General features: G+C 34.9%; 2 protein-coding genes across 2 annotated transcripts; one reads left to right on the forward strand and one right to left on the reverse strand.

The window, feature by feature from the left end:
• Positions 1-8,743: 8,743 nt before the first annotated feature.
• On the forward strand, positions 8,744-12,752 carry LOC145119358 (IQ calmodulin-binding motif family protein). Its single transcript, XM_079055008.1, has 9 exons — positions 8,744-9,255; positions 9,333-9,447; positions 9,574-9,639; positions 9,728-9,816; positions 10,923-11,010; positions 11,101-11,238; positions 11,335-11,427; positions 11,771-11,872; positions 12,175-12,752. Exons 1-9 carry the CDS (start codon positions 8,951-8,953, stop codon positions 12,637-12,639), a joined length of 1,461 nt encoding a protein of 486 aa, XP_078911134.1. The 5' UTR covers positions 8,744-8,950; the 3' UTR covers positions 12,640-12,752.
• Positions 12,753-22,014: 9,262 nt separating this feature from the next.
• On the reverse strand, positions 22,015-22,452 carry LOC145122022 (uncharacterized). The gene has a single exon (XM_079057699.1). It carries the CDS (start codon positions 22,450-22,452, stop codon positions 22,015-22,017), a length of 438 nt encoding a protein of 145 aa, XP_078913825.1.
• Between the last annotated feature and the right edge of the window lie 3,747 nt (positions 22,453-26,199).

A 26,199-nucleotide genomic window follows, 5' to 3' on the forward strand; every position in this document is an offset into this window, starting at 1 on the left:
CATGAATGTGATGATGTTTGTGTAAAATATCTATGATTTGAGTAGAAGGAAGTGAAATAATTATATGGAGGATGAATATAATTACCAAAAGTGGAAGAAAAGCTTGGAAGAAGGCCCTTGAATATCGAATTTTAGTGAGAGAATTGAGAGAGAAAATGTGTTTAATCTTTGGTGGAAGAATGAGAAAATGAGAGAGAGTGTTAGGAGAGAGGATAGATTTCAGCCTTAGACAAGGAATGGGGTTGGGAAATGATGGGAAAAGGACGATGAATGACCAGGTATGGTGGGGGGTGTGGGCTGGTCATGGAGTGGGTGTGGGTGGTTGCTTGTGTCATAAACTAAAGTAAAGTCAACACTCTACCTCAAGTACTTCACCCACTCTTCTTGGATAAGATTTACACTAAAAAAACGTGATTATTCATGAAGTATAGGGTTTTATATGTTAAAACATGATTTTGGGTGAAAATCCCACGCAAAAATAGTGAAAAACGGGCTTAAAACGGAGTAGTGGTCGAAAACCGGGTGAAAAGTGGCAAATCCGAAGTCAGGGCTTGGTTTCGGGTCTTAGCAGCCTTAGAACCGGAGTGGCTTGGTCGCTGAATTAGGTCCGAGGGGGAGGGGACTGCGGTCCGAGCAGGTACCGCAGGCGGCTCGTCAGGAGGGACCATAGGCGAAGTTCGGATGCGGTGCTCCAGGTCCGATGGCTGCGGTTCGATGGCTGCGGTCCGATGGCTGCGGCTTGATGGCTGCGGCTACTCAAGGAGACTCCGGTCTTGGTTCTTGGGCTTCGGCTCAAGGAGGGTTTGGTCCCTATAAAGGGACTTCGGCCCTAAGAGGCTATTTTCCAAGGTATCACCCCTTTTTGAATGGTTTTTCACCAAGTCAAGTGTCGGGATGCCCCAAATGATTACAAAACTCAAAAGAGGTTTTGAGAGAGATTTGGGAAAGTTAGAGTGAAAGAGATTGGGAGAGACTTCTTTTGTGACCTTTTTGAGTGTTTGGCTTTGCAACGCAAGGTTTGTACATCCAGTTAAGTCTCGTTATGATTGTTATACGCTCTCGAGGGGTATGGAATAATGTTTTATCGAGTAGATTCATTACTTACCCTGATTAGGGTTTAGAATTTCCGAACACGTGAAAACTCTAAGTGATACTTTGTATTAAGATTGCGAGTTGTTCAATAAGAAACATAATGGAAACCCTAATGTACAAGGGTTAGATGAGTTGACCGGTTTGACTCGTTGACTTTAGTTGACTTTGACTTGGCCAAAAATTGACGGTTGTCACACAGCACGTGCTCGTCCTCGCATCGCACCAGCCTCGGTCTCGCATTCGCAGCTTCGTCCTCGCAGCGTGCTTCCATTAAAAAAAATAGGAATCGAAATTGAGGGTACCGGGGATCGAACCCGGGTCTCCTCCCAACTCACCCAGCGCTTCTTCTAACTCATCTAGGTTGATAGATGGAATACTCCTTTCGAATTTAATTCATAAAGCGTCCCTGTCGGTTCCAACTTTCACATTTTTAACACTTTTAACCCCAAAATCAATTTCCTTTTAATTTTAAATTCCATTTTCAACCCAAAATTTTAGTTTTTAATTTTTTAGTTATAATTTTGACTTTTTACTTAAAATTTTGACTTTGAATTTTAAAGTTTGACCTTTGACTTTAAACTTTGACTTTCTCGTTTAACCTTCAAATTTTCAAATTTAGCTTTTCAGTTTGACTTTTAAGTTTGACTTTTTAAATTTGACTATTAAGGTTGACTTTTGAGTTTTTAGTCAAAGGGCATATTTTTAAAACAATGAGTTCTTCAAACCCTAAAGTCAATGAAATTTCTTGTTCTCAAACATGCATTGATAATGTTAAAAATTTACTTGAGCATATCGAATTATTACGCAGAGAGAACGAGGACCTAAAATACGAATGATATCAACTTAGGAAAGGTCAAAAACCCTTAAAAGCACAATTAGAAACCAAAACAAAAGATTTTAGAAAACTTCAAGAAGAATACAGTAATAAATGTGCAAACTATAGATTTGTGACAGAACAACTTACTGAGTTAACTGTTGAACTTGACACATTAAAACATAAGTTTGAAAATGCGGATTTTAATTTCAGAAAATTTGATGTGTCGAGTGAAGTAGTTGCGACAATGATGGAAAATAATTTGAGATTTAAAAATAACCAGTCAAAGGGTTTAGAGTATGATAAAGTGTCTCCTCCTTTTAATCATACCTATCAGTATAACCCTTTGACAAAATAGGAAATTGACAGAGAGCCACATCTCAAATATGGCAAACCTGGTGTATTTGTGCCGGGATGTGGTCCACAGGTTGAGAGTACTAATGTTTCTACTTCTTCTGCAGATCAACCACTAAGTCATTGCAAGCAAGCAGCTGAAGAGAGTGTGTCTGATAATGAAACTGTGTCAAAGTCTGATGACTTAAATTTTTTCGATATATTTGATGATATCTTTGATAATTCTGCCATGGTTGTGCCAGAAAGTGTTGAGCTGAATGATTCTAATGCTTCTACTTCTTGTGCAGGTAAAGTAACGGAATATGAGAACAAGGAGAAAATTGTTGAACAAACCAATGTCTCCTTGAACTCTGAATCTGTTGCTTCGAATTCAGTTGCTTCTAATCAACCTACTGTTGAGAAATACAGGCCACCAAAGCAAGTGAAACAGAGTGCTCGCTGTAATTGTGCTTGTGGGAACAACAAGCGACAAGGCAAGGATACGCCACCAGGGGCAGGAAGAAACAACTCCTACGTGAAGAAGCAGACTTGCTTTCACTGTGGAACACCTGGACACATTGCCAGAAATTATCCTAATCGCACATACGTTCCCTACTACACACAAGGCTGGCAGAATGCACCAAGAGGGAGATTTTCCAAAAGAAATCCCTCAAGGTCACGTTCAGACAATGGCGACTGGAATGCCACGAAGGGTAAGAGTTCAACTCCCAAGGCCAAGAAATCAACTCCCAAGGGCAAGAAGGGAATGTCGGCCAAGAAGTCCAATCCAAGAGATGCTCCAGCAAAATCAAGATCAGTCAGATCAAATTCATCTCAACGATCGGCTTCCAGTTCAAAAGCAAGTACTGAGGCACCCATTGGATCGAAAAAGAAATGGGTTAAACCCAACTACAGATGGGTTCCAAAGGATCACTCTCCCAAATCTTCTAATGATTCTAATATTTCTTCATCTTCTTTTTGTGATAAACAGGATATGTCATGGGAGAGAGTACCGTGCAAGGATGAAAAAGGTCAACCCTGTTTCAAAATGGACTGGGTTCCAAAGATCAACTGATCCCGCTCTGTGTCGGAGCAGCTATGGAGGCATATCATCAGACTTCGGTTTGTTGATAGTGGTTGTTACAGGCACATGATAGGAGGCATCTCTCAACTGTATAACACTCAGAACATTGTTTGAGAGTATGTGTCCTTTGCGGGAAAGGAAGAAAGGAAGGGATCACTCATGGGGTCAGTGCTTAATGACATGAAGAATTTTCGGATCTGTTCTGAGATTATGCGTGCTGTTCTCAGACCTTCTTGATGCAAATTCAATCGGTGACTTACGGTTTGAGTTTTCTTCTCGATACTCCTGAGTTTTTCTTAAGCTGATTCGCTTCAAAGACAAAATTTTGTTTTATGATAGTTTAAATTTGCGCATTTACTTTCGTTTCTCTCCTATGCACAAATTTAGGGGGAGAAATAAAAGCAAAACAAAAATTAGAAAATTTTAAAAAATCCAAAAACATTAGAAAATGAGAAAATCCAAAAATATGTTGTCAATGGAATGTGCTTGCAGGTGATGTATTGGGAAGTGATATATTCATGTGATAATAGGCAATTTGAATCTGTGTAACGTACCAAAGTTGAATTGTCTAGGCTCTGTGTTCGATGCGCTGGTAGGCACGAAAGATTTAAATGGACTTGACTAGGCACATATGAACTTAAGGAATCTAAAGACTTGAAAAATCTTGACCTAGATAGATCCATTTAGCCTGACAATACGACGCTCAGATAGGTTGAGCAGGGAGATATACATGAGAATCCACTGGTCACTCTAAAGTAGTCCGTATCTAGAACCATGGTTTAACTCTTCCTCGATGTACGGACTATGTCCTTAATTCCGGTATTGATGGGGCGACTGGGGAATTCCGATAAAGTAGGTTTGTAGGAAATTATTTTCTTGCTTTCTTTCTGTTAGCCATATGTTGCCTCCTCTGTGTGATCAAAAGATCCGACCTGGACTGCAACATATGCAACTCTATTTCTTTGCATCTTCTATCTATGCTATTCTTTCTGTCTGTAAGTCATATGTTGTCTCCTTTGCGTGATTGAAATATATCCGACCTGGTACACAACATATGCACCATTCTATATCTCAATCCCTCTAAATCTGGTTAGTCATATGTTTCACCCTCTGCATGATCGGAAGATCTGACCTGGGTGTATAGCATATGCATTCTAAATCTGACTTCTCTCATAATAATTGTATGCTCACCTAAAGTAAGGAGTACTTTGGAAGTTCTTGATTACCGGGGTATGTCAGGAAGCGGGAAACATGTTCTAGTACATTTAAAATTGAACAATCACTAGGTTGTCTGTAGATCTCGCTACTCAATTTAGGTGGACAACAATATCTTTGGTCGTCGTCAGCTGAATGGTCCTTAAGGAATATTATCTAGGAACATAGGATCACATTGTCTTGTCACTTATAGTATGTCCTAATTTTGTCACAATCTTTCGTGTTCAAGTGGACCACAATACCGGCGATTGACCAGATCTATTCATGAAGGGAGAGGTACTGATAAACGGATAAAGGCTGTCTAAAAACTTTGATCCCAAATCACTCTTAAAGTTAGCTATTATTTTTGTTTTTGTTAAATTTGTTCATAGTTTTCTTTAGGGGAGAATTAAAAATTTTAAAAACCAAACAAAAATCAGAAAATTAAAAATCCAAAAATAGTGTTATTTTTGTTTTATTTCTTTTTCAGAAAATATGAAAAATCCAAAAATATTGTGTGCTAAGTTTTATTTTAAGTTTTGTTTCTATTTTTAGCTTTGTTTGTCTTGAAAAGTGAATTCAGATGTAGATGAGACTCATGGAGACTGTATCGAGATTTCTGAGCCAAGACTTCATCTGTAAGTGTCGAAGAATTTTCATTCGAAGGAGCAAGAAATGAAGACTATTCTTTCAACATTCAATCCTTCAACCCCATAAGCAAGGTCAAGCTGTTCTTGAAGATTATGTGACAAGTTGCATTGAAGCCTCCTCAATCAATTTGCTGCTATCTATGTACCTGCTAAAGTGATGCAGAAGATTTGTTCTCTCTGATTTTCTCTCTGAAGATTCTCAAGCTGAAGCGCTATCTTTCAAGAATCTTATCAAAAAGCCTCCTCACCCAACGTGCGTTTAATGTCAAATTTTGAAGAAAAGGCCAACTGCTCAAGATGAAGTCATTCGTTGAAGATTCATCAAGTTCATCTTGAAGTTGTGAAGAATTTGAAGATTAATGCTGAAGCCAAGCTCCCGATGAAGATTGACAAGAAAAGCCAACTACTTTTTAGGGGGAGCTTGTTGGGCCAGTTAGAAAAGAAAGCTATAAACCAAGGGGGAGATTGTTGGGTCAAAATTATGGTTTATACTTTGCTTTTCTAGGTAATTGTAATATTCCGTCTAGGACCGAAAAGTGTTTACGGCCCAATGGGTGTTTACGGCCGTAAACAGGTTTACGACCGTAAACCCATTTACGACCCATATTCCCCAAGTATATATATAGGTGTTAGGGGTGAGGAGTGAGTGATGGATAAACAGAGGAGAGTAGTTTACGGTCAAGAGAGAGAGAGAGAGCATATTGTAGAGAGAAGATTAGTGTGTGTGAGAATCTCTTGTATCTGGATCTTCATTCATATCATCAATACATTAGATTCATCATCTTCTTCTTCTCCTTCTCCTTCATTTGATCTGGCATCATCCGTTTGATTGGGATTCTACACCATCAAACAGATCTGATTGATACACAAGCAGATTGGGGACTTACAATTTCAGGTACTTCGGTTTTCAAAAAGGTAGAGCTTGGGATGATTGCAGAGTACACACCATATGTTTCCGCCTTGGATGTTTTACTCTGATTTTCACCGAAATTGATACAACAATTTTAAGTATATGTTTGGATGTACTGGACAATACTGTTTTATCTATTATTGAAATGTAATTTTTGGGACCATATTTCAGGGTGTTACATTATCTCTCCCTCTCTCTATCTCTCATTCTATATATATATATATATATATATATATATATATATATATATATATATATATATATATATATATATATATATATATATCTTGCCCTTAGTTCTCAAAACCCCAAAGAACACTAAATCAATGGAACACCACCATCGATGGCACCACCATCACCTCTGATCACATCGATGAAAGTTGTAGCCCACCATCATCTCCTCCGTTCTCCCGCACACATACTTTTTACCTCCGGTACTATCTCCCCTAAAACTCTCCGATTTAAAAAATCTATTCAAGTTGATGGTGATGACTGATGAAGGAGGAGGGATGAGATATAGTCGGCAATGAAGATGAAGATGGTTGGAATGAACCCAGGTAAATTGCGTTTTTGCTCAACAAAACCAGATTTCTCAAAAAATTAGTAAACCAAAAAGCAAAATCGTTCGAGTTCATCTATGCCACCTTTGTGTTTTATCAACAAAACCAAATTAAGGGGTGAAGAGGTTGGAAGTTTTATTTTCGTGAACAACGACGTCTCCATCTTCTTTAGCAAACCGTAGATCTACCTCCCTCTTTACGAATCTACAATTCCCACCCAGATCAACTTCCATCCTTACAGATTTGCCACCGCATTCGTTGCCTCATCCAGATTGTCGTCGAAATCGAATAAGTGAGACGAAGGAGACATCCAGATCATGTACATCGTCGTCAGAATTGATGTGTCACTAAAGCATCTTCAAACTCGTGTTTGTTGGACTTTGGTGGTAGCTTTGATCCGTTCCAGTTCAGTGCTTGTACTCATATGAATGGTTTGCTAAGGAAGATAGGGGCGGTGAGCTAGGGTTTGTTGAGGAAGATGGCTGCCTCTCTAAACTCGTTTCCAGGTCGTGGTGGTCGTGGCGTTCTGAATCTCCGATGATGGCGGCGTTTTCCAATGCTAGCAACAATTTCTGTCGGTGGCACCGATGGTTTCCAGTGAACAGTAAATGTGTAGTGGTGGCTGAGAGAGAGAGAGATAAGTATTTTTTTAGTTTTTTAATCATAAAAATATTTAAATAAATAAAAAACTGAAAAAGCTAAAAACAATGGTAAAATCGTCATTACAAAAAAGTTTAAAGTAAATTGGACCAAATTCGTAACAAAATGAAAACTAATAGTTTTTTAAATAAAATAAATTTGTAACAAAATGAAAACTAATAGTTTTTTAAATAAAATCACATGACACTAGATGTGTGTCCGCACAAAACAACGGCGATACATAGTTTTTTTGAAGAATAGTTTTCTTACGGGGAAATAATTATTAGATTATATTATTAGTTATTATGTAAAAAAGTTACCACTTTTAAATAAAATATTTGTGTTTAAATAAAATGAAAACTAATAGTTTTTTAAATAAAATCACATGACACTAGATGTGTGCCCGCACAAAACAACGACGATACATAGTTTTTTTGAAGAATAGTTTTCTTACGGGGAAATAATTATTAGATTATATTATTAGTTATTATGTAAAAAAAGTTACCACTTTTAAATAAAATATTTGTGTTTAGACCTTATACTTATATTGCATGTTTATATATTTAAAGTAAATTAAGTAATATCGATGTCTAGTATGAATGGCAACGGGGCGGGTTCGGGGCGGAGCATGGTTTCCCAAACCCGCCCCGATATATTTCGGGTATCTTATCGGGGTGCCTCATTGAGTTTCGGGTTTTCCCGTCAGGTTTCGGGTATCTTATCGGGTTTACAACAATTCATAACGAAATCTTTATTCTGTTTTAGGGTACCCCGATGTCTTATAAAAAATACGTGTTCTAGCATCTCTTTTATTTTAAAAATATGATGAATCATTTTAATAAAATAAACTGAACGTTATATTAAAAATTATTCGATTTAAGTTTAGTATAATACGTCAAAACATAAAAAATGATCAAAAGGATTCGAAAAATATATATATATATATATATATATATATATATATATATATATATATATATATATATATATATATATATATATGATCGGGGCGGGTCGGGTCGGGTCGGGGATAACCCACTCCCTGCCCCGAACCCGATAAAAAATCCGATAACGACCCGTTACCCGACACGAAATGATCGGGTTACCCCGTCGGGTTCGGGTTTTTTTGCCATCCCTAAATTGTCCAGTTTAAAAAATTTAAATTAATTTATATACATGAATTTTTATATTTTAAAATTATCATTTTGTTCCAAATTAAATTTTTTAACAACTTCTTTAATTGAAGTCTTCAAACTTTTTGACATGTATTAATAATATTTATACATAATTAATTTGTATAACCGTCGTTAAAAAAAAATTTGTATAAAAATTTATAAATTATACTTCTTAAAATTAAAGATATAACCTTCAAACTAACATGCTTTATAAGATTTTTTTGGAGTCAAAGTGAGTTCATATAAATATAATTATATTGAAAATTCATTTTGCCAAAATGAGATTGGCGCACATACGCGTGCTAGTACGACCAATAAATATCATCTACTGAAACTACAGTTGTTGGTAGGTTCACCAGTTCATCCTCCTGTTATTTCAACACACGAGACGACTCCATTACTGCAACTTCGTCCTTCTTCCTAACCTCCCTGCAAGGACCCCCACTACCATCAACCTCTATCCCTACATATTTTGCCATTATTGTTCTAGATTTCTGAAATGGAGGTCGACACCAGCCCCCATACACATACAACCTTCGATCGAACCCCAAAACAACCACCATATCCTCTATACTCCGACGAACATCATCGTTCATTAAACCTTGATCACGAAAATTCCAAAATGGGAGCGTCCTTGTTTTCCACTCTCAACCCCAGCATTCAGCCTCCGTCACCGGCGGCGGATGTTAAATGTCAAAGCCCTACCTATCACTCCGACGCCGCTATGAAACTTCAAAAGGTCTACAGAGGTTATCGCACCCGTCGCCTCATGGCAGATTCTGCCGTCGTTATTGAAGAACTCTGGTACTGATCTTGTTTATCACTATATATAACATCGTTTTTCATGGTTAATTACTCGATTAACGTAATATATTTTGAAGGTGGCAAGCCCTTGATTTCGCCAGATTAAATCACAGCACAATTTCCTTCTTCAATTTCCAAAAACAAGAATCAGCAGCTTCCCGGTGGAACAGAATCTCTTTGAATGCTTCTAAGGTACACCAAACAAACACAATACCAAACAAAATTACATTTCCCCCTTTTTTGGGTAAATTTTGGTTGTGATTTGGATAGCTGTAGTTGTTTTTTGTTGGTAATTAACTCCAATTTTGTTTTTGGCAGGTGGGTAAGGGTTTGTCATTAGATGCCAAAGCTCATAAATTAGCATTCCAACACTGGATTGAAGCTGTAAGTATAATCACCCCAACCCATCAAAAACTGATGATTATTTATTTCTTACTATATCTTCACTAATTGATATTCCGAGTAATTTCAGATTGATCCTAGACACCGATATGGTCATAGCTTGCACTTGTATTATGAAGAGTGGTGCAAAGCTGATGCTGGCCAACCTTTCTTCTACTGGTGTGTATACCTGATTTACATTTTTACAACAAAATTTTATTGCATCCCCTTTACAAATTGCAAAATACCTATACTCTAATTGTTACTGTTATAACTTTCCTGATATTTATCATCTATCAAATCGATTATGGGAGATATAAAAAAAATCGTTATGTCCTCCATTATATGAACAAGATCCACTCCACATATTTCACATTCTAAACTTTTTGTTGGACTCATGTAGATGAGTAAGTGGAAGTGTGTGATCAATCGTGTTCTTGACTTCATGTGCTGGCCCCACGTGATAAAGTTGAAAGTTTGGGATCAATAATGATCGATTTTTGGCCAAAAATAAGTAGGAAAAATGTGTAAATCAAAATTGTGCAATAAATCTTTATTGGAAATGGTTGCTATCACGTTAATTGATGATGAATGCAAAGTTAGAGGTGGCAAAATGGGAAAATAAAATAATAAAATTTTTTGGTTCATTTTTCTTTCGAAAGAATAATTCTTTGGATAAATTAATTTACAAGGTTGTTAAGATTTAAATATTACAACCCGTTTGATATGTTAGATTCTCAATATTTATTTATTTTTTTTTTATTATTTTTATTTTTTAATTTTACTCGTCTTATTTGTAGGACATCTAAATTAATCTTTTTTTCAGTAAGTGAGTCGAAACTGGCGTTCTCTTGTATGTGTAAATGAAAATTGTGCAGGAAATATTTATTGGAAATGATTATTTTATTTGTAATTGCTGATGAATGCAATGCCGTAGGTAGCATGAGTTGTGGGTCAAAACGGGCGTCATTGACCTTTTGTCAATTTTCTTTGATTTTATATATTAAAATTAACATTTTAAAATGCCACTATATCAATACAATAATAACTTAAGTTTTTTAATAAAGCGAATATTTGATATAATGACTCATTTCTTTCCTTTCACATTCAATAAAGTGTTTTATCCATGTGATTCATTATTCGGATATAAATATAAGGTGACTCAATCATTTTTCTAGGTAAATAGGTCCAAATTTCTACCTTTATACAATCTCATAATAGCCTTTCATTTTCTTTTAAAAACAAATTAGAATTTAAAAAGTTTTAAAACTTGTATTTTCTTGAAGGTTGGATATTGGAGATGGACGAGTGGTTGATTTAAAAGAATGTCCAAGATCAAAACTTCGTGAGCAGTGCATTAAGTATCTTGGACCTGTATGTTTTTCATGATTTATTTTCACTTAATTTTATAAAAAAAAATTACAATCAAGATTATTATTATTAATTTTACGATCATATAAACAGCAAGAAAGAGAGAATTACGAGTATGTCATCATTGAAGGCAAAATCGTTCACGTTCTAACTGGACACCTACTCGATACAAAAAATGGAGAAAAATGGATATTTGTCACAAGTGCCTCCAACAAACTTTACGCTGGCGAGGTGAGATTTTGAATACATCTATACATGAACAAACGCATTCTTGAGAATTTAGCAAATAATTAAACATTTTTTTATTATTATAATTGGAATTTATAGAAAAAGAAAGGAAAGTTTCATCATTCTAGCTTTCTCGCCGGAGGAGCTACTTTAGCTGCCGGAAGGCTTGATGTGGACAACGGGACACTTAAGGTATAACACAAATCCACTGCGTAATATATGAATTTTATTTTTTTGTTTAATATAGATAAATTTGCTCTCAGTTATATTTCCAATTTACAAAAAATATTTATTTATACAGTAGATGATACTAGATGCAAAAAAGAAAAAAAAAGGTATTATGTCACTTGTTATTTTTATAAACGAATAGACATGTGCAACTTTTGATGACTATACTATCGTCAAAATATTAAAATATATTTGTTGATGACTTGTGAGTTGTGACCTTGGTCAATGGTCATCACCTAATATATTATTTAGTTCTTAAATAATCTTCATTTAACATTTTGTGTTTTGTTTTTGTGTTGTTTTTTAGACTATCTCTCCGTATAGTGGACACTATCGTCCAACCGATGAAAGCCTCAAGTCGTTCTTATCTTTTCTCAAGGCAAATGGTGTCGATCTCGAAAAAGTTGAAGTATGCAATTTTTTCTCCAATTTTATTAGTATTTTATTCCATTTATGTGAAAAACAATTAGTTATCCGCTTGATCCATTACAAAATGCTCATGTCATATTCCTTTTTATTACATGCGTCATATTCCATTCATGTGAAAAATAATTGGTTATAGGTTTGGGAGTGTGGGGCCTTACAAAAGTAATTAATAATTTCTCACATTATTGTTGATGTTGATATTTTTCAATTTGTGAGGGGATAAAGTGAATATTTTATATAAGTGGTTACTTTTTTTCAACACTAACCCTGTTTTTGTGTGATCAGATAAAAAAGGCAAATGAAGATTACGAGAACTATGAAAACAAGAAAATGACTCAAAATGGATCTGAAACTGAACTCGGGATTCCAGTTTCTTCCGATACCCCGGAATCCGAAACCCATGATCGCAAACCGGAATTGGAATCGTTGTTTCCGGTTGGTGAAGTGGTGGAGAAGAAGAATAATGGTTGTTATAAAAGGAGTCTCTCTGGGGGTCTTAATAGTCCAAAAGCCGATGTGCCAAAGAAAGCGATACTAGAAAGGATTAATTCAAAGAAAGCGGCATGTTCCTACCAGTTAGGAAACCAGCTTTCTCTGAAATGGTCAACGGGGGCTGGACCAAGGATCGGGTGCATTGCGGACTACCCTATTGAACTGAGGATGCAGGCTTTGGAGTTCACTAATCTCTCTCCAACTCCAAGGGGGAACGGCCGAATGGTTTTTCCATCACCTAAACATAGTGGTAATTAGAATAAATGATAATCACATCCAGGTTACTTTAATTGGGCGTAAAATGTGAATTAGTTTGTTTGAAGTTTGGATTATTATAATTATAAAATAAAATGTTATGTTTTGGTTCCCAACTTCCCTTACATCCTTAACGTCGTTTATTTTCATACGATTCTTGCAACCTTCTATACTTTTAAGTTTGTAAAATTGTTTCCATCATGTGGTAAGGAGAAGGCTAAAGTCCACCACAATTTGATCCATTCCAAGCACCATTTAATCCAATGTTTTTGGCGACACAATTTCAGTATCAAACTCAATCGCTATTTAAACCAATGTTCTTGCAAATGTGTATATAACAATTATGCAACAATTTCCTACTGTGGCAAATATCGACACAATATGATGATACACAGTCAATGCGAAGTCCTTCACAATTTGTGTTGAAAACCCAAAACTTGAACACATCCGATTGTTAACCTCAAAATTCTGATGACAGTGATGAAACCCAACCCGACATACAAGACGAAGAATTATAGAATGAGTCACCGGATGCGCACCCTCCATGTGCGATGACTACTTCGAAGAAGAAAGCAAGGCAATGGAGCGCTGGCGAATAAGTTGTGTTGGTCAAGGCTTAGGTCAACATTTTAAAAGACCTACTAACCGGAAATCAACAATGAGCAACATCTTTTTGGAAGTGGGTTCTAGCATATTTTAAAACAACAATTGGGAACCTCTGATCGTACTATCCATAAAGTGACCTTCAAGTGTAATGACATGAAATTGAAAATCACCAAGTTCGATAGGATCTACAGTAACAAAAAAAGCCAACCGAGAAAAATGTAAACACGATTTTCCAACATGAACAACTTGATTTAAAAAAAAAAAACGTTTACATATACTTTTACAACTCAAATCCTCACTACAAGTTTTCCTACACTACACTCTTAATATTTTACTCGTATATCAAAGATGTAATGAACAATGAACATGAAACCCTAAAAAAGTAAGTCATAATCTATAAGAACAAAGGATTACAACAAGAGAGCGAAAAAGTAAAAAGTATCTATGAAAATGACGTCATAATGACCTAAATCATGTGCATCTACATTTATATACATCGGGTTGTCAATGACCTCACAACCCGCATGTTTATTCGAAATAAGATACAACCGACACCTTCCATCTTTCACAATATTACCCCTACAATAAAAATTAGAAAAGAAATACAAAAATAAACAAAATATAGAAAAGATGCAAAATGGTTAGTTTGGAATATAACACTTCATTATTTCAACACCATCGATCTAACTAATCATTTGTTAACATTATTTTATAGAAAACGGATCAACCAAACACATTTTTTTGACAATGATTCTCATGTTGAAAAGATACAAGAGATTTAGTCAAAACATCAATAATTTAATTAACCAACCAATTTTAACAAGCTTAATAATACAATTTTTAATCTTTTTCCTAATAAAATGAACATCAATTTCAAAATGCTTAGTCTTATCATGAAAAATAGGATTTAAGGTAGTTTTATAGCAGATTTATTATCACAAGAAATTTTTACCGAAACAACTTGATTAAATCTTAAATCATACAAAATTTTAGGGATAATGACTTAAAAGGGTAATGTATTTTTCGATTTGTACACATTTAGTCACTGATTTTTTTTTTCGTCCACATTTACCCATTCAACTTGTTAAATTGTACACATTCACTCATTATGACCGGCTACTCCAGGTTAGCCGGTAATAATGACTTAATAGGGTAATATATTTTTCACTTTGTACACATTTAGTCATTAATATTTTTGTACACATGTACTCATTAATATATATATATATATATTTTCTTTTTGCAAAATAAGTCATTTTTGTTTTTGTACTCATTAAATACCTATGAATGATTTCTTTAGTTTTTTCTCACGAAATCTTACGTGGGAAATTCATTAATGAAGTGTTTGGGCCTTTTGATGTTTATGTCGATCGCGATCTCAACTGCTTGGTTGTTTAGGTCATGTGCTCTGAACGTCATAACTTCTTCATACGATCTCGGATTTTAACGATCTTTATATCCATGTGAGCGATCTTTATATCCATACCATCTCGGATTTTCGATTTTTTTTTCGTTTATAGCTATTTTTCATGTATCAGCAACACCTATTTCATCTCGGCAATACCTACTATGCATTCCTGCGTCTGTCCTTGTCCATACGTTTTTATGAATGCATGTATGGATGTTTTTTTTTATAAAATCGTAAGTAAAAATATATTACATTTTAACAGGGAATAATCTTAATGAAAAAAATGAACATGTGAATATAAAGATCGTTAAAATCTGATATTGTATGAAGAAGTTATGACGTTCAGAATACAAGACCTAAGCAAACCACAATACCTACGCAGCCAAATAGTCGAGATCATGTTAGACATAAACATCAATAACCCCAAACAACTCATCAATGATTGTCCCACGTAAGATGTCATGAGAAAAACCTAAAGAAATCATTCATAAGTATTGAATGAGTACAAAAAAAGGACTTATTTGAAACAAAAAAAATGTTAATGACTAAATATGTACAAAAATATTAAGGACTAAATGTGTACAAAATGAAAAATATATTACCCTATTAAGTCATTTTTCCCGGCTAACCTAAAGTAACCGGTCATAAGGACTGAACGTGTACAGCTTAACAAGTTAAAGGGGTAAATGTGGACGAAAAAAAAACTCAGTGATCAAATATGTACAAATTGAAAAATATATTACCCTTTTAAGTCATTATCCCAAAATTTTAATACCCAAATTATTTCACAAGTTAATGAACCAAGAACTCTATATTCATATTGAGTTGATGGAAATAGCAGGCTGTTTTTTCACTTCTCCATGAAACAAGAGAATCACTAAAATAAACTAAATAACCACCTACAATATTCATAGAAAAGAGACATTTAGCCCACTTAGCATCATAAAATCCTTTTAAAACAAGAGAATAAGTTTTTAAATAACATACTCCGTTTCTAGGACTATTTTTAAGATACCTTAACAACCTTAAAGCAATTCTCAAATGTGACATTCTAGGCTTGCCCATAAATTGACTTAAAATTTGAACTAAATAGGAAATGTCAGACGTTATAGTGAGATAAATTAACTTTCCAACCACTTTCTAATAATCATTAATTTTTTCAAGAAAATTGTCACTACTTTGATCAATATCACGATCAACAATAAGATTAGCCTCAATAGGAGTATTAACTAGTTTGCAACCAAGCATCCCAAATTCATGTAATAATTCCAAACAATATTTCATTTGTGAAAGACAAACATTGGAACATCATTAACTTCTATACCTAAAAAATATTTCAATTTACCTAAATCTTTAATCAAAAATTGAGATTTAAGAAATTCTTTAACTTTAGCATTTTATGTTTCATTATCTTTTATTAGGATTATATCACCCACATAAACTAACAAAACAACAAGAAAAATTCCTACAGACTTTACAAGCATGGAATAGTCATTAATACTTTTATTGAAACCAAAACTAAACAAAGAGACACATAATTTTTCATTCCACTTGTGTGTAGCTTGCTTTAAACCATATAAGGACTTCAAAAGTTTACACACCCTAGTATCACCATTACTATGATACCCTTGAGGTAATGCTGTATAGACATCCTCCTCAAGATCACCACATAAAAAAACATTATTAATGTCAAACTGATGTAAATTCTAATTTCGATTAACAACAAAAGTAATTATAATCCTAATGGTAACAATTTTAGTTACATGAGAAAATGTTTCCTCATAGTCAACACCTTCCATTTGACTGTAACCTTTGGCAACCAAGTGAGCTTTATAACTCTCTACTTAACCTATTGCTTTATAATTTTGTAAATCCAACAATATGCAATTGGTTTTCTATTTTTAGGTAAATCAGTTATTTCCCAAGTTCTATTTCTATAAAGGGCTCTCATAGATTCATGGCTTTAACCCATTCAGGATGAATCCTCAAAGTAAGACTGAGGTTCAATGGTTTCATTAATATTAGTTACAAAACACTTATTTTTGTTAGATAAGTGAGAAGAGCTAACAATTTTTTCTATTCCATATTTATATTTACCTTGAACAACATAATCATCAAAGTGATGTGTGTAAAATACACTAGTTTTTAATCCTACTACTTCAAACACAAATAAACACACAAAAGGCAGTGCACCTATCGTTTAGCAATATAGTTCAAGCAAGCATGATATCGAACACAGGAAACGGTAATAATTAAACTAGTTACTAGAATTATCTAATTAAAAACAAATAATAAAAAGAAGGGTTTTCTCTAGTTTTGCAAGACTAGAAACTTAAACAATTGACTAATACTCAACCTAAGATAACTAAAAACTAAAGCAATTAAGAAGTAATTAAATTCAATAATAAAAGAGACTTTTTTTTTCAGGTTCGACTCACTTGTTTCTATGGTTGATTTTATGGCAAGTGCAATGGATTATTTTGTCATTGGCTACCGATTAATGTGATTAGATTAATGTTCACTATTACTAATCTATAGAAAATAAATTAATTTAAATAGTGGCCAATTGGTTAAACTAATGAATTTCCTAGTATTTTGATTCGGGTTAAGTAAGACTTGTAGTTGTAGCTAATTAAATTACTAATTCAATCAACATCTTGTATGGTTGTTCATCACACAAGCTCACACATTAACTTACCTATTTTCTAATTAATCCTAGGTTCATATTCACTAATACTAGGCATATAATATTGTTTTCACATAAATCATATGAAGCAAGCAATTAAGAGGATGTTCATACAACTTAATAGACTTGATAATTAACAGAAAATAGTTATTGTCAACACATAAGGATCGTTCACAAGCTTAACAAAACAATTTCACCAAATCAAATAATCTATACCATAAAATCAATCCATATTAACAAGCTAATCTACCCTAAATAGAAGTAATGAGTTTTTAGCTCATATCTACAGCAAGTAATATCTCAAAACGAAATCCATAAGTAAAAACATAGTTTTGTGCAATAGATTAAGAAAAAGAGAATATATGTTGCCTTTGATCTCTTCCAAATCGATCTCTAGGGTTGATCTTCGAATTCCAGAGCTTCAATAACATTCTAATCACAGATAAGTTGCCAAAAGATCTAGAGAGAAGTCTTTGGTTTCGGGGATTAATGCCCTTTATATAATTTTCTGAAAACAGGGGCGACTCGTTGAGTCTATAGACTGACTCGACGAGTCCATCACTTAAATCCCGTGTACGACAAGTCTTAATATGTTCTCGAATCTTCCTATCTACTCGACGAGTTGAGGACCAACTCGCCGAGTCCTTCATCTTTTTGGTTTAATTTCTTCTTTCTTTGATTCCCGAGCTTCCGATTGCTAATCCCGCTTCCGTTTTAACTCGAGCATGTCTTTTAGGCTGAAAATACAATTTAAACATAATTAAGTACCTTTTGTTCAATAATTGAGACAAAATAGCCAAATAATATTAAGATATTAGACAAAATATATAACTAAAAATGCACATATCAAAATACCCCACACTTGACTTTTGCTTGCGCCCAAGCAAAACTGAATTTTAACACATTAGCATCACATAAGACAATCATAATCAAACCCATCCATTATGCCAAGACCGCAATGCATGCATTTGTGTCTAAAATTTTTCCTAAAGACCCCCCCTAATCCTAAATACTCACAAACCTCATAAACACTTGCCCAATTCTTTGAACAATGTTCATTTTATGCATCCCTCCGAACTCATCCTCGAAAAACTTTCTTAACCTCAAGTCATTTTTGGTTAAACTACCAAGCATACATAAATTCTAGAAAAATTACATTTTGATACCAATGGAGCTCTTTGAATTCTTCACTTATTTGATCTTTTACCTCTTTGAATTCATCACCTTCTTTGTTTGGTTTTTGGTATCTTTAACTTTTGAATCTTGATCTTCATACTTTATACTTTGACTGCTCCAAAATTCTTTAACTTTTCGGTAATTTCTCTCTCTCTCTCTCTCTCTCTCTCTTTACATGTTCCTCACTTTTTTCACTCAAACCCTACATGCTTAAGCAAGGAGCTTAACTTCATCCTTTATTGGTTAAGGTATTAAGTTTTCCTGGATACATTTATGGTACACGATGCTAAGCATATTACATCCCTCAAACTAAGCGAGGTTGTGTTTTTGTCCCATGATTTCACCAGAATAAAGGGGGGCACAAATGCATTATAACGTGTATAGGCTCAACGAAACATTTGGGTCCTCATAAAATCATCAAACACAATACTAGCATGAATCTTAATTGCTTTACCATGATTTCCTAAGCAATTTTTTTATGCAAAATTTTTAAAATTGACTAAAATTCTAAATTGACTAATATAACCAACCCCCTACCCCACACTTAATTTATGCAATGTCCCCATTGTATATTATGCATGATAAAAACATAAAAGTGAAGAGGAAATTGGAACAAACTCCCCTGGGATAGTAGTGGCGAGGTTGATCTTCTTCATTTAAAGCTCCATCTTCAATTGACTTTAGGCATGGAAACAGCTCATCCATGCATTGGGTGTCAAATCTCGTGTAGTTGACAGCTCCAACTATAGACGAAAAAGCTCTTTGGAATACTCAGGAAACAGTCTTCAAAAGTATAGCCTATTGCTAGTATCAAATTTAATAAAATCATCAACTTGAAAGTAGAAGAATGAGCAACTCGTCGAGTGCATTTGCGGAATTGCCGAGTTGTAGCGTTACTGGCAGAATAATCGGGTTTTTTTACTTGGAATCGTCGAGTAGGGTATATGGACTTGACAAGTCATCGTTGTATGGACAAAACTCATTTTCTGCTTCAGGTCCGTTTCTGGGGTGTTTGTGTAATACTAAAGTGACACTTTACTCATTTTTCTTCAGTAAATAAGCACTCTTTAACCCTTCTAATTGTCGGACTCGATACCAGACTCAAAACTCCTATCTTCTCATCTAGACTCGATTCTTCACTTGGTTACTTCTCACTCTCGATTCGTGCACTTATTCTCTCACTCTTAAACTGAAAATACAAAAAACAAAACACGCGTAATAGACAAAGGAAAACAAACTAAAAATCCTAATTACTAGGTGTTCAAACATCAAACCAAATAAAACAAAAACAAAGCAAACCAAATAAAAATAATCTTAAAACAATCCAAGCAAATAAAATTAAAAGGATAACTAGTCTTCATCTCCTTCCTCATCGTCATCTCCAATTCTGCTCCCCCCGGCTCCACTTCTTCTTGCATTTACTCTCTCTTCCTAACTACTAACATAAGGATACTCGGGCTCATCCATAGGTGGTATGTTCAAATGATTAAACAAATGGGTGAGTGTTTGATGGTTATAATTCATACTCCTCCCAAATCATCTTTATATCTCCTCGCTTCAACATTATACCAATCCATCGACATCTCATCATCAACAGGGATTACCGGTGGGTCTTCTTGAACATTCTATTGCCTCGGTCTAACCCGTCTACCTGGTTCCTCGGGCGCCACAACATCATCATCATACGGGATGGAAAAGTTACCATTACCAAAGTCTTCCACAATTCTTGCCCTCCTATAAAGCATGAGACTAAACGTAGGTGTTGGTAACATAGTCAACATGCTCTCGGCTCCCCTTTCCATGACACCATATGATCTTGCCAATAGAGTAAAAAACATACCCCCATTTATTTTTGAAGTCGTCCTATTCTTCACCGCTCCTTCTCCCAAATACCTTACCAAGCAATATGGAATGTTGCAAAAGGTATTGGGCATTATAATGCACCATAAGTAAAACACGTCAAGACTCAGGACCTTGTCATCATCTTTTCGCATGTTAATGGTGCTAGAAATTAGGCGGTGAATCAAGTGGTGAATGGGGGATCGTATGCTCCCTTCTTGAGCAGTGAAAGGAATATACACTTTATTTGCAATGTTATTCCACCAAGTTGTAGCATTGGTTCCCTCCGGAAAATCCTTGTGACAATTCTAACATCCCAAAGGCTTCAGTCATGATTACTGACTCATCATATATTCCCAACCTCCAGCTCAACTCAGCCATACTACATTATCGGTGCTCCGCACCAAGATAAAAGGTTAAGACATTTGGGTTGTAAAAATCATTCCCCCCTTGGAATGATACCGTAGAGAAAAACTCCAAACATAACTCCCGATATACCGGTTCTAGAATCCGAAATAAATTCCGCCATCCATCACACGTAACCGAGATCCCATTTTGTATAAAGACCTTAGTCATGTATGGGTTTAATGCATCATTTAAACCTACTTGTCCCAGCCAATCCCAATCTATCTCATTTGGGATATAGATATCCTTGGCCTTGAGTACTTCAAGTTTCTTCTTCCATCTCACCATAGTTGATTTTGAACCAATTTGTGGAAAATTCAACCAAGGGCAATCCCCTTGTCTGCCTCTTGAGCTCTGCCCCCTGCTGAACATTTTCTGCAACATCAAACACAAAACAAAACAAACAAACCATAGAAACATTAAATATTAAAATTCTGGGAAATTTCAGCACGGACTCGTCGAGGCCATGAACAGACTCGGCGAGCCCGATGAACTGCACGCGTAAATTTGCTCTGATTCGGAACAAATCAGCCATATATACTCAAAATTCGTTTCAGGGGTTTGTCTAGGGTTGTACACCAAGTGTTAATTCACAAAAAAATTCAACTATAACACTCTAAATTGACCAAAACCGAAACCCTAGAAATCATGTCAAGTTCAAAAATCGGGATTCTAACAAAATTTAACCATTAAACTACCAAAGATTGAACCTTTAACATAATTATGAGTGAAAGATCTTACCTTTTTGCGAGAAGTTTGAAGAAATCACGAAATTAAAGCATGGTTGCTTGAGAGAATATCCGCTCGTTGAGTGTGTGGTGGCTGCTAGAATGACTAAAGTTTGTCTATTAGGGTAAAAACCCTAATTTACAGAGTTTAATTTTTTTTTCTGGCTATAACTTCGACTCATCGAGTAGGGTAACCGACTCACCGAGTAGGGTCGCGATTTCGCATAAATTCGTGGATTTTCAAATAGACTCGTCGAGTACGTGTACCGACTCTGCGAGTTTTTTACTCTGTATGATTTTTTTTCCTTAAATATATTCCACCACACCCCACACTTAAGTTTTGCTTGTCCTCAAGCAATCAGTTTAAGCTAATATGAAGATGTAGACTGAAAATCCTAATAACACACCAAAGAAAATAAAAGACTAAAAAACACGAAAAATAAAAGGGCAAAAGAAAGCAAACTCAAACATCGGGTTGCCTCCCGTAAGTGCTTCTTTTTGAGGAGTCTTTAGCTGGACTTTTTCCCGCTCTACGTTTCAGCGGCTTTCTTCAAGTCCAACCCTTCTTCTAGTCCTTCATCCTTTGGCATTCCCTCTTCGTATTTCTTGATCCTATGCCCCTTGAATTTAAAGCTAGACCCATCCTTGCTCCATAACTCAATCACCCCGTATGGATATACATGCTTGATTGTAAAAGGCCCGGACCAACGTGTGTGCATTTTTCCCGGAAAAAGCTTTAGTCTTGAATTGTACAAAAGAACTCTTTGCCCTTCTTCAAACTCCTTATTACCCTTCAACCTTGCATCATGCCATCTTTTGGTCTTGTCTTTATAAATCAGTGAGTTAGTGTAAAACTCATTCCTCAATTCCTCCAAAGCATTCATTTGCAAAAGTTGATTGGCACGCAACTCATTTGGCTCAAAATTGCATGTTTTTAAACCCCAATAGACTTTATGTTCGAGCTCCATGGGTAAATGACATTTTTTACCATATACTAGCCTATAGGGTGTGGTTCCAATGGGTGTCTTGAATGCGGTTCGGAAGGCCCAAAGTGTATCATCCAATTTATCAGCCAATCTTTTCTATTGCCACCCACCGATCTCTCTAAAATTCTTTAAATGCTCGATTTGTAATTTCGGTTTGCCCATTTGTTTGTGGATGATATGGTGTCGAAAATCTATGGCGGACACCATATTTTTGCAACACTTTTCCTAGTTGATCATTAGCAAAGTGGGTTCCCCTATCACTTATTAAAGCTTTCGGCACTCCAAATCTAGAAAATAATTTTTTTAAGAACTTTACCACAACCCTAGCATCATTGGTTGGTAATGCTTGCGCTTTTGCCCATTTTGACACATAATCCACCGCCACAAGTATGTATTTATTGCCCTTGGATGAAGGAAATGGTCCCATGAAATCCACACCCCAAACATCAAATATTTCACAAACTTGAATATTCCTTTAGGGAATTTCATTCCTTGCCGAAATATTACCCGTTCTTTGGCAAGCATTAAATTCCCTCACCTAAGTAACAACGTCCTTGAAGATAGTAGGCCAATAGAACCTCGCATCAAAAACTTTCTTAGCAGTGAATTGTACACCATGATGTCCTCCTGCCTCTAGAATGTCACAGATTTCCTTGACAAATACACATCTTCTAATCATCCCATCCGCACAACTTCTAAAAAGATAAGGCTCATCCCAGAAATAATATTTAATTTATGAAAAGAGCTTCTTCTTTTGTTGATGAGTGAGTCCTTTTGGAAGAAAGTCTCCAGCCAAGAAATTTGAAATGTCGGCATACCATGGTTTTTCCCATAATCACCATCAAGTACTCTTCCGGGAAGCTATCTTCAATGCCCTTGTCATCCATCTCATCCCTTGCTGGATTTTCTAATCTAGAAAGGTGGTCAGCAGCTACATTTTCCATCCCTTTCTTGTCCTTGATCTTGATGTCAAATTCTTGAAGTAGCAGCACCCATCAGATCAACCTTGGCTTAGCATCGTGATTGGCAAACAAGTACTTAATAGCAGAATGGTCAGTAAACACAGTATTTTTAGACAAAATTAAATAGGGACGAAATTTGTCAAAGGCATACACCACGGCTAATAATTCGTTTTCCGTTGTGGTGTAGTTTTCTTGGGTTGGATTTAGGGTCTCGCTCGCATAGTAAACGAGTTGAAAGTGCTTGTCAACCCTTTGGCCAAGTACAGCTCCTAAGTCATAATCGCTTGCATCGCACATTATTTCAAACGGTAAGTTCCAATTCGGGGCGACAATGATTGGGGCGTTAGTCAATTTTTCTTTCAAAATTTCAAAAGAGGCTAAACATTCCCCGGCAACTGCGCCAAAAACTTGATGTGTGTAAAATGCACTAGTTTTTAATCCTACTACTTCAAACACAAATAAACACACGAAAGGCAGTGTACCTATCGTTTAGCAATATAGTTCAAGCAAGCAGGGTATCGAACACAGGAAACGGTAACAATTAAACTAATTAGTAGAATTATCTAATTAAAAACAAATAATAAAAAGAAGGGTTTTCTCTAGTTTTGTAAGACTAGAAACTTAAATAATTGACTAATACTCAACCTAAGATAACTAAAAACTAAAGCAATTAAGAAGTAATTAAATTCAATAATAAAAGAGACTTATGTTCAGGTTCGACTCACTTGTTTCTATGGTTGATTTTATGGCAAGTGCAATGGATTATTTTGTCATTGGCTATCGATTAATGTGATTAGATTCATGTTCACTATTACTAATCCTTAGAAAACAAATTAATTTAAACAGTGACCAATTGGTTAAACTAATGAATTCCCTAGTATTTTGATTCAGGTTAAGTAAGACTTGTAGTTGTAGCTAATTATATTACTAATTCAATCAACATCTTGTATGGTTGTTCATCACAGAAGCTCACACATTAAGGTACCTATTTTCTAATTAATCCTAGGTTCATATTCACTAATACTAGGCATATAATATTGTTTTCACATAAATCATATGAAGCAAGCAATTAAGAGGATGTTCATACAACTCAATAGACTTGATAATTAACAAAAAATAGTTATTGTCAACACATAAGGATCGCTCACAATCTTAACAAAACAATTTCACCAAATCAAATAATCCATACCACAAAATCAATCCATATTAACAAGCTAATCTACCCCGTGACAATTGTCAAATTCAGGTCATTCTCGGACTCATTCAACTTTTTATAAACCATATATGCACATCATGCCATGACCTAGTAGTATAAATTAGGTCAAAATCTTGTATAAACTAGGATCCAACTAAAATCTAGGACTAATATACTTGACTCTTACGATTCTAGTAAGTTGTCTAACTACTGTAGGAAATGCCAATACCCGAATTAGAACGAACTCCAAACATTTGTTACAATTGAAAAAGTGTATAAAACCCTAAAAATAAATTAAAATCTTCTAATTTCATTTCATTATGATGGTAAATATCTAACAAAGTTCCAAAAGCCCTAAAACGCCCAAAAATCCAAATTTATAAATTTTAAAACCTAAAAACTCTATAAGATTTGTTATGAACCTCATTTTATCAAATTTAAATAATTAAGTTATGGGATATAATCAAAGAAATAAAAATTTAATTATCAAACATTAATCATAATTTATTAGTTAAAAACAAAAGATTTTTAATAAATCAAGAATTAAATAAAGAAGCTGTTTTATAAAAATTAGGCTTTTATAAAAACTTAAGGGGAAATTATATAAATGTGAATGAGGAGAGAGAGGACCTCTCTTATACTCATAAAATTCGTCCACCCTCTATCCCATGCTCTCTTTTCCCTAAAACTTTAATCATTAAATCCATTCTTACACTTCATGTCCCTCTTTTCACTCTCTCTCTCTCTCTCTCTCTCTCTCTCTTTCTATCTCACTCCACTCTTTACCACACTCAAACACTCTCTTTCTCTCTCAAATCCATGAAATTCTCCAGCCAAGAACATCTCTCAAGCTTCAAATCTTCATCTTCTAGGGTTGTTCTTCAAGGTAATCACGAAAATCCTTCATTTTCCTTCACTTTCCTTCTTGTTTTAAAGATTTTTCTTGTACTTCTCCTTCTTCTACACCATTCTTTATGAACATACATGAACATATCCATGAAATTCGAGTTTGATGATGATAGTGGTAGGGTTTCACCCAAAAACAACATGCATGTTGTTTAATGGTGAAATCCAAGGACCAAAACCTATGTCAAACCCTAAAATAAGAATTTTTACAAGTTTTAAAGGTTCATCTACCTTATGCATTCAAGTTTTTCCTTTGAAAACATCACTATAAAAAAACATATGTCCATGCATGGTCTTCAAACCGTGATGCATGTGATGAACATCAAGTTAAAGAGCATGATGATCAAAGTACATTGTTAATAGTGCATGTAAATGATTTTCTTCATAAAAAAATCTAGATATACTTTTCTGTTCGAAATAAAATTTTCTCAGATTCCCAGTAAGATGATATGAGGATCTGGAAAATCCCAAGTGTTTTTATCATTTATTTAATTTATTAAAATTGTTATAAGAAAACAAGGCCATAAATCATTTAAAATAATTTCTGTGGTCTATAAATCCTAGGTAAATTCGTGGATGACCCCTAAATTAATGATGACATCTCAGTGAGTTTCATCGATTTTGGTTACTGTTTGGTATGGTTTTGAATTTTCTTTTTGTTTAATT

This window comes from Lactuca virosa, chromosome 6, assembly GCF_052849685.1.
Source record: "Lactuca virosa cultivar CGN04683 chromosome 6, Lactuca_virosa_CGN04683_v6, whole genome shotgun sequence".
In the NCBI taxonomy this organism is placed as follows: domain Eukaryota; kingdom Viridiplantae; phylum Streptophyta; class Magnoliopsida; order Asterales; family Asteraceae; genus Lactuca; species Lactuca virosa.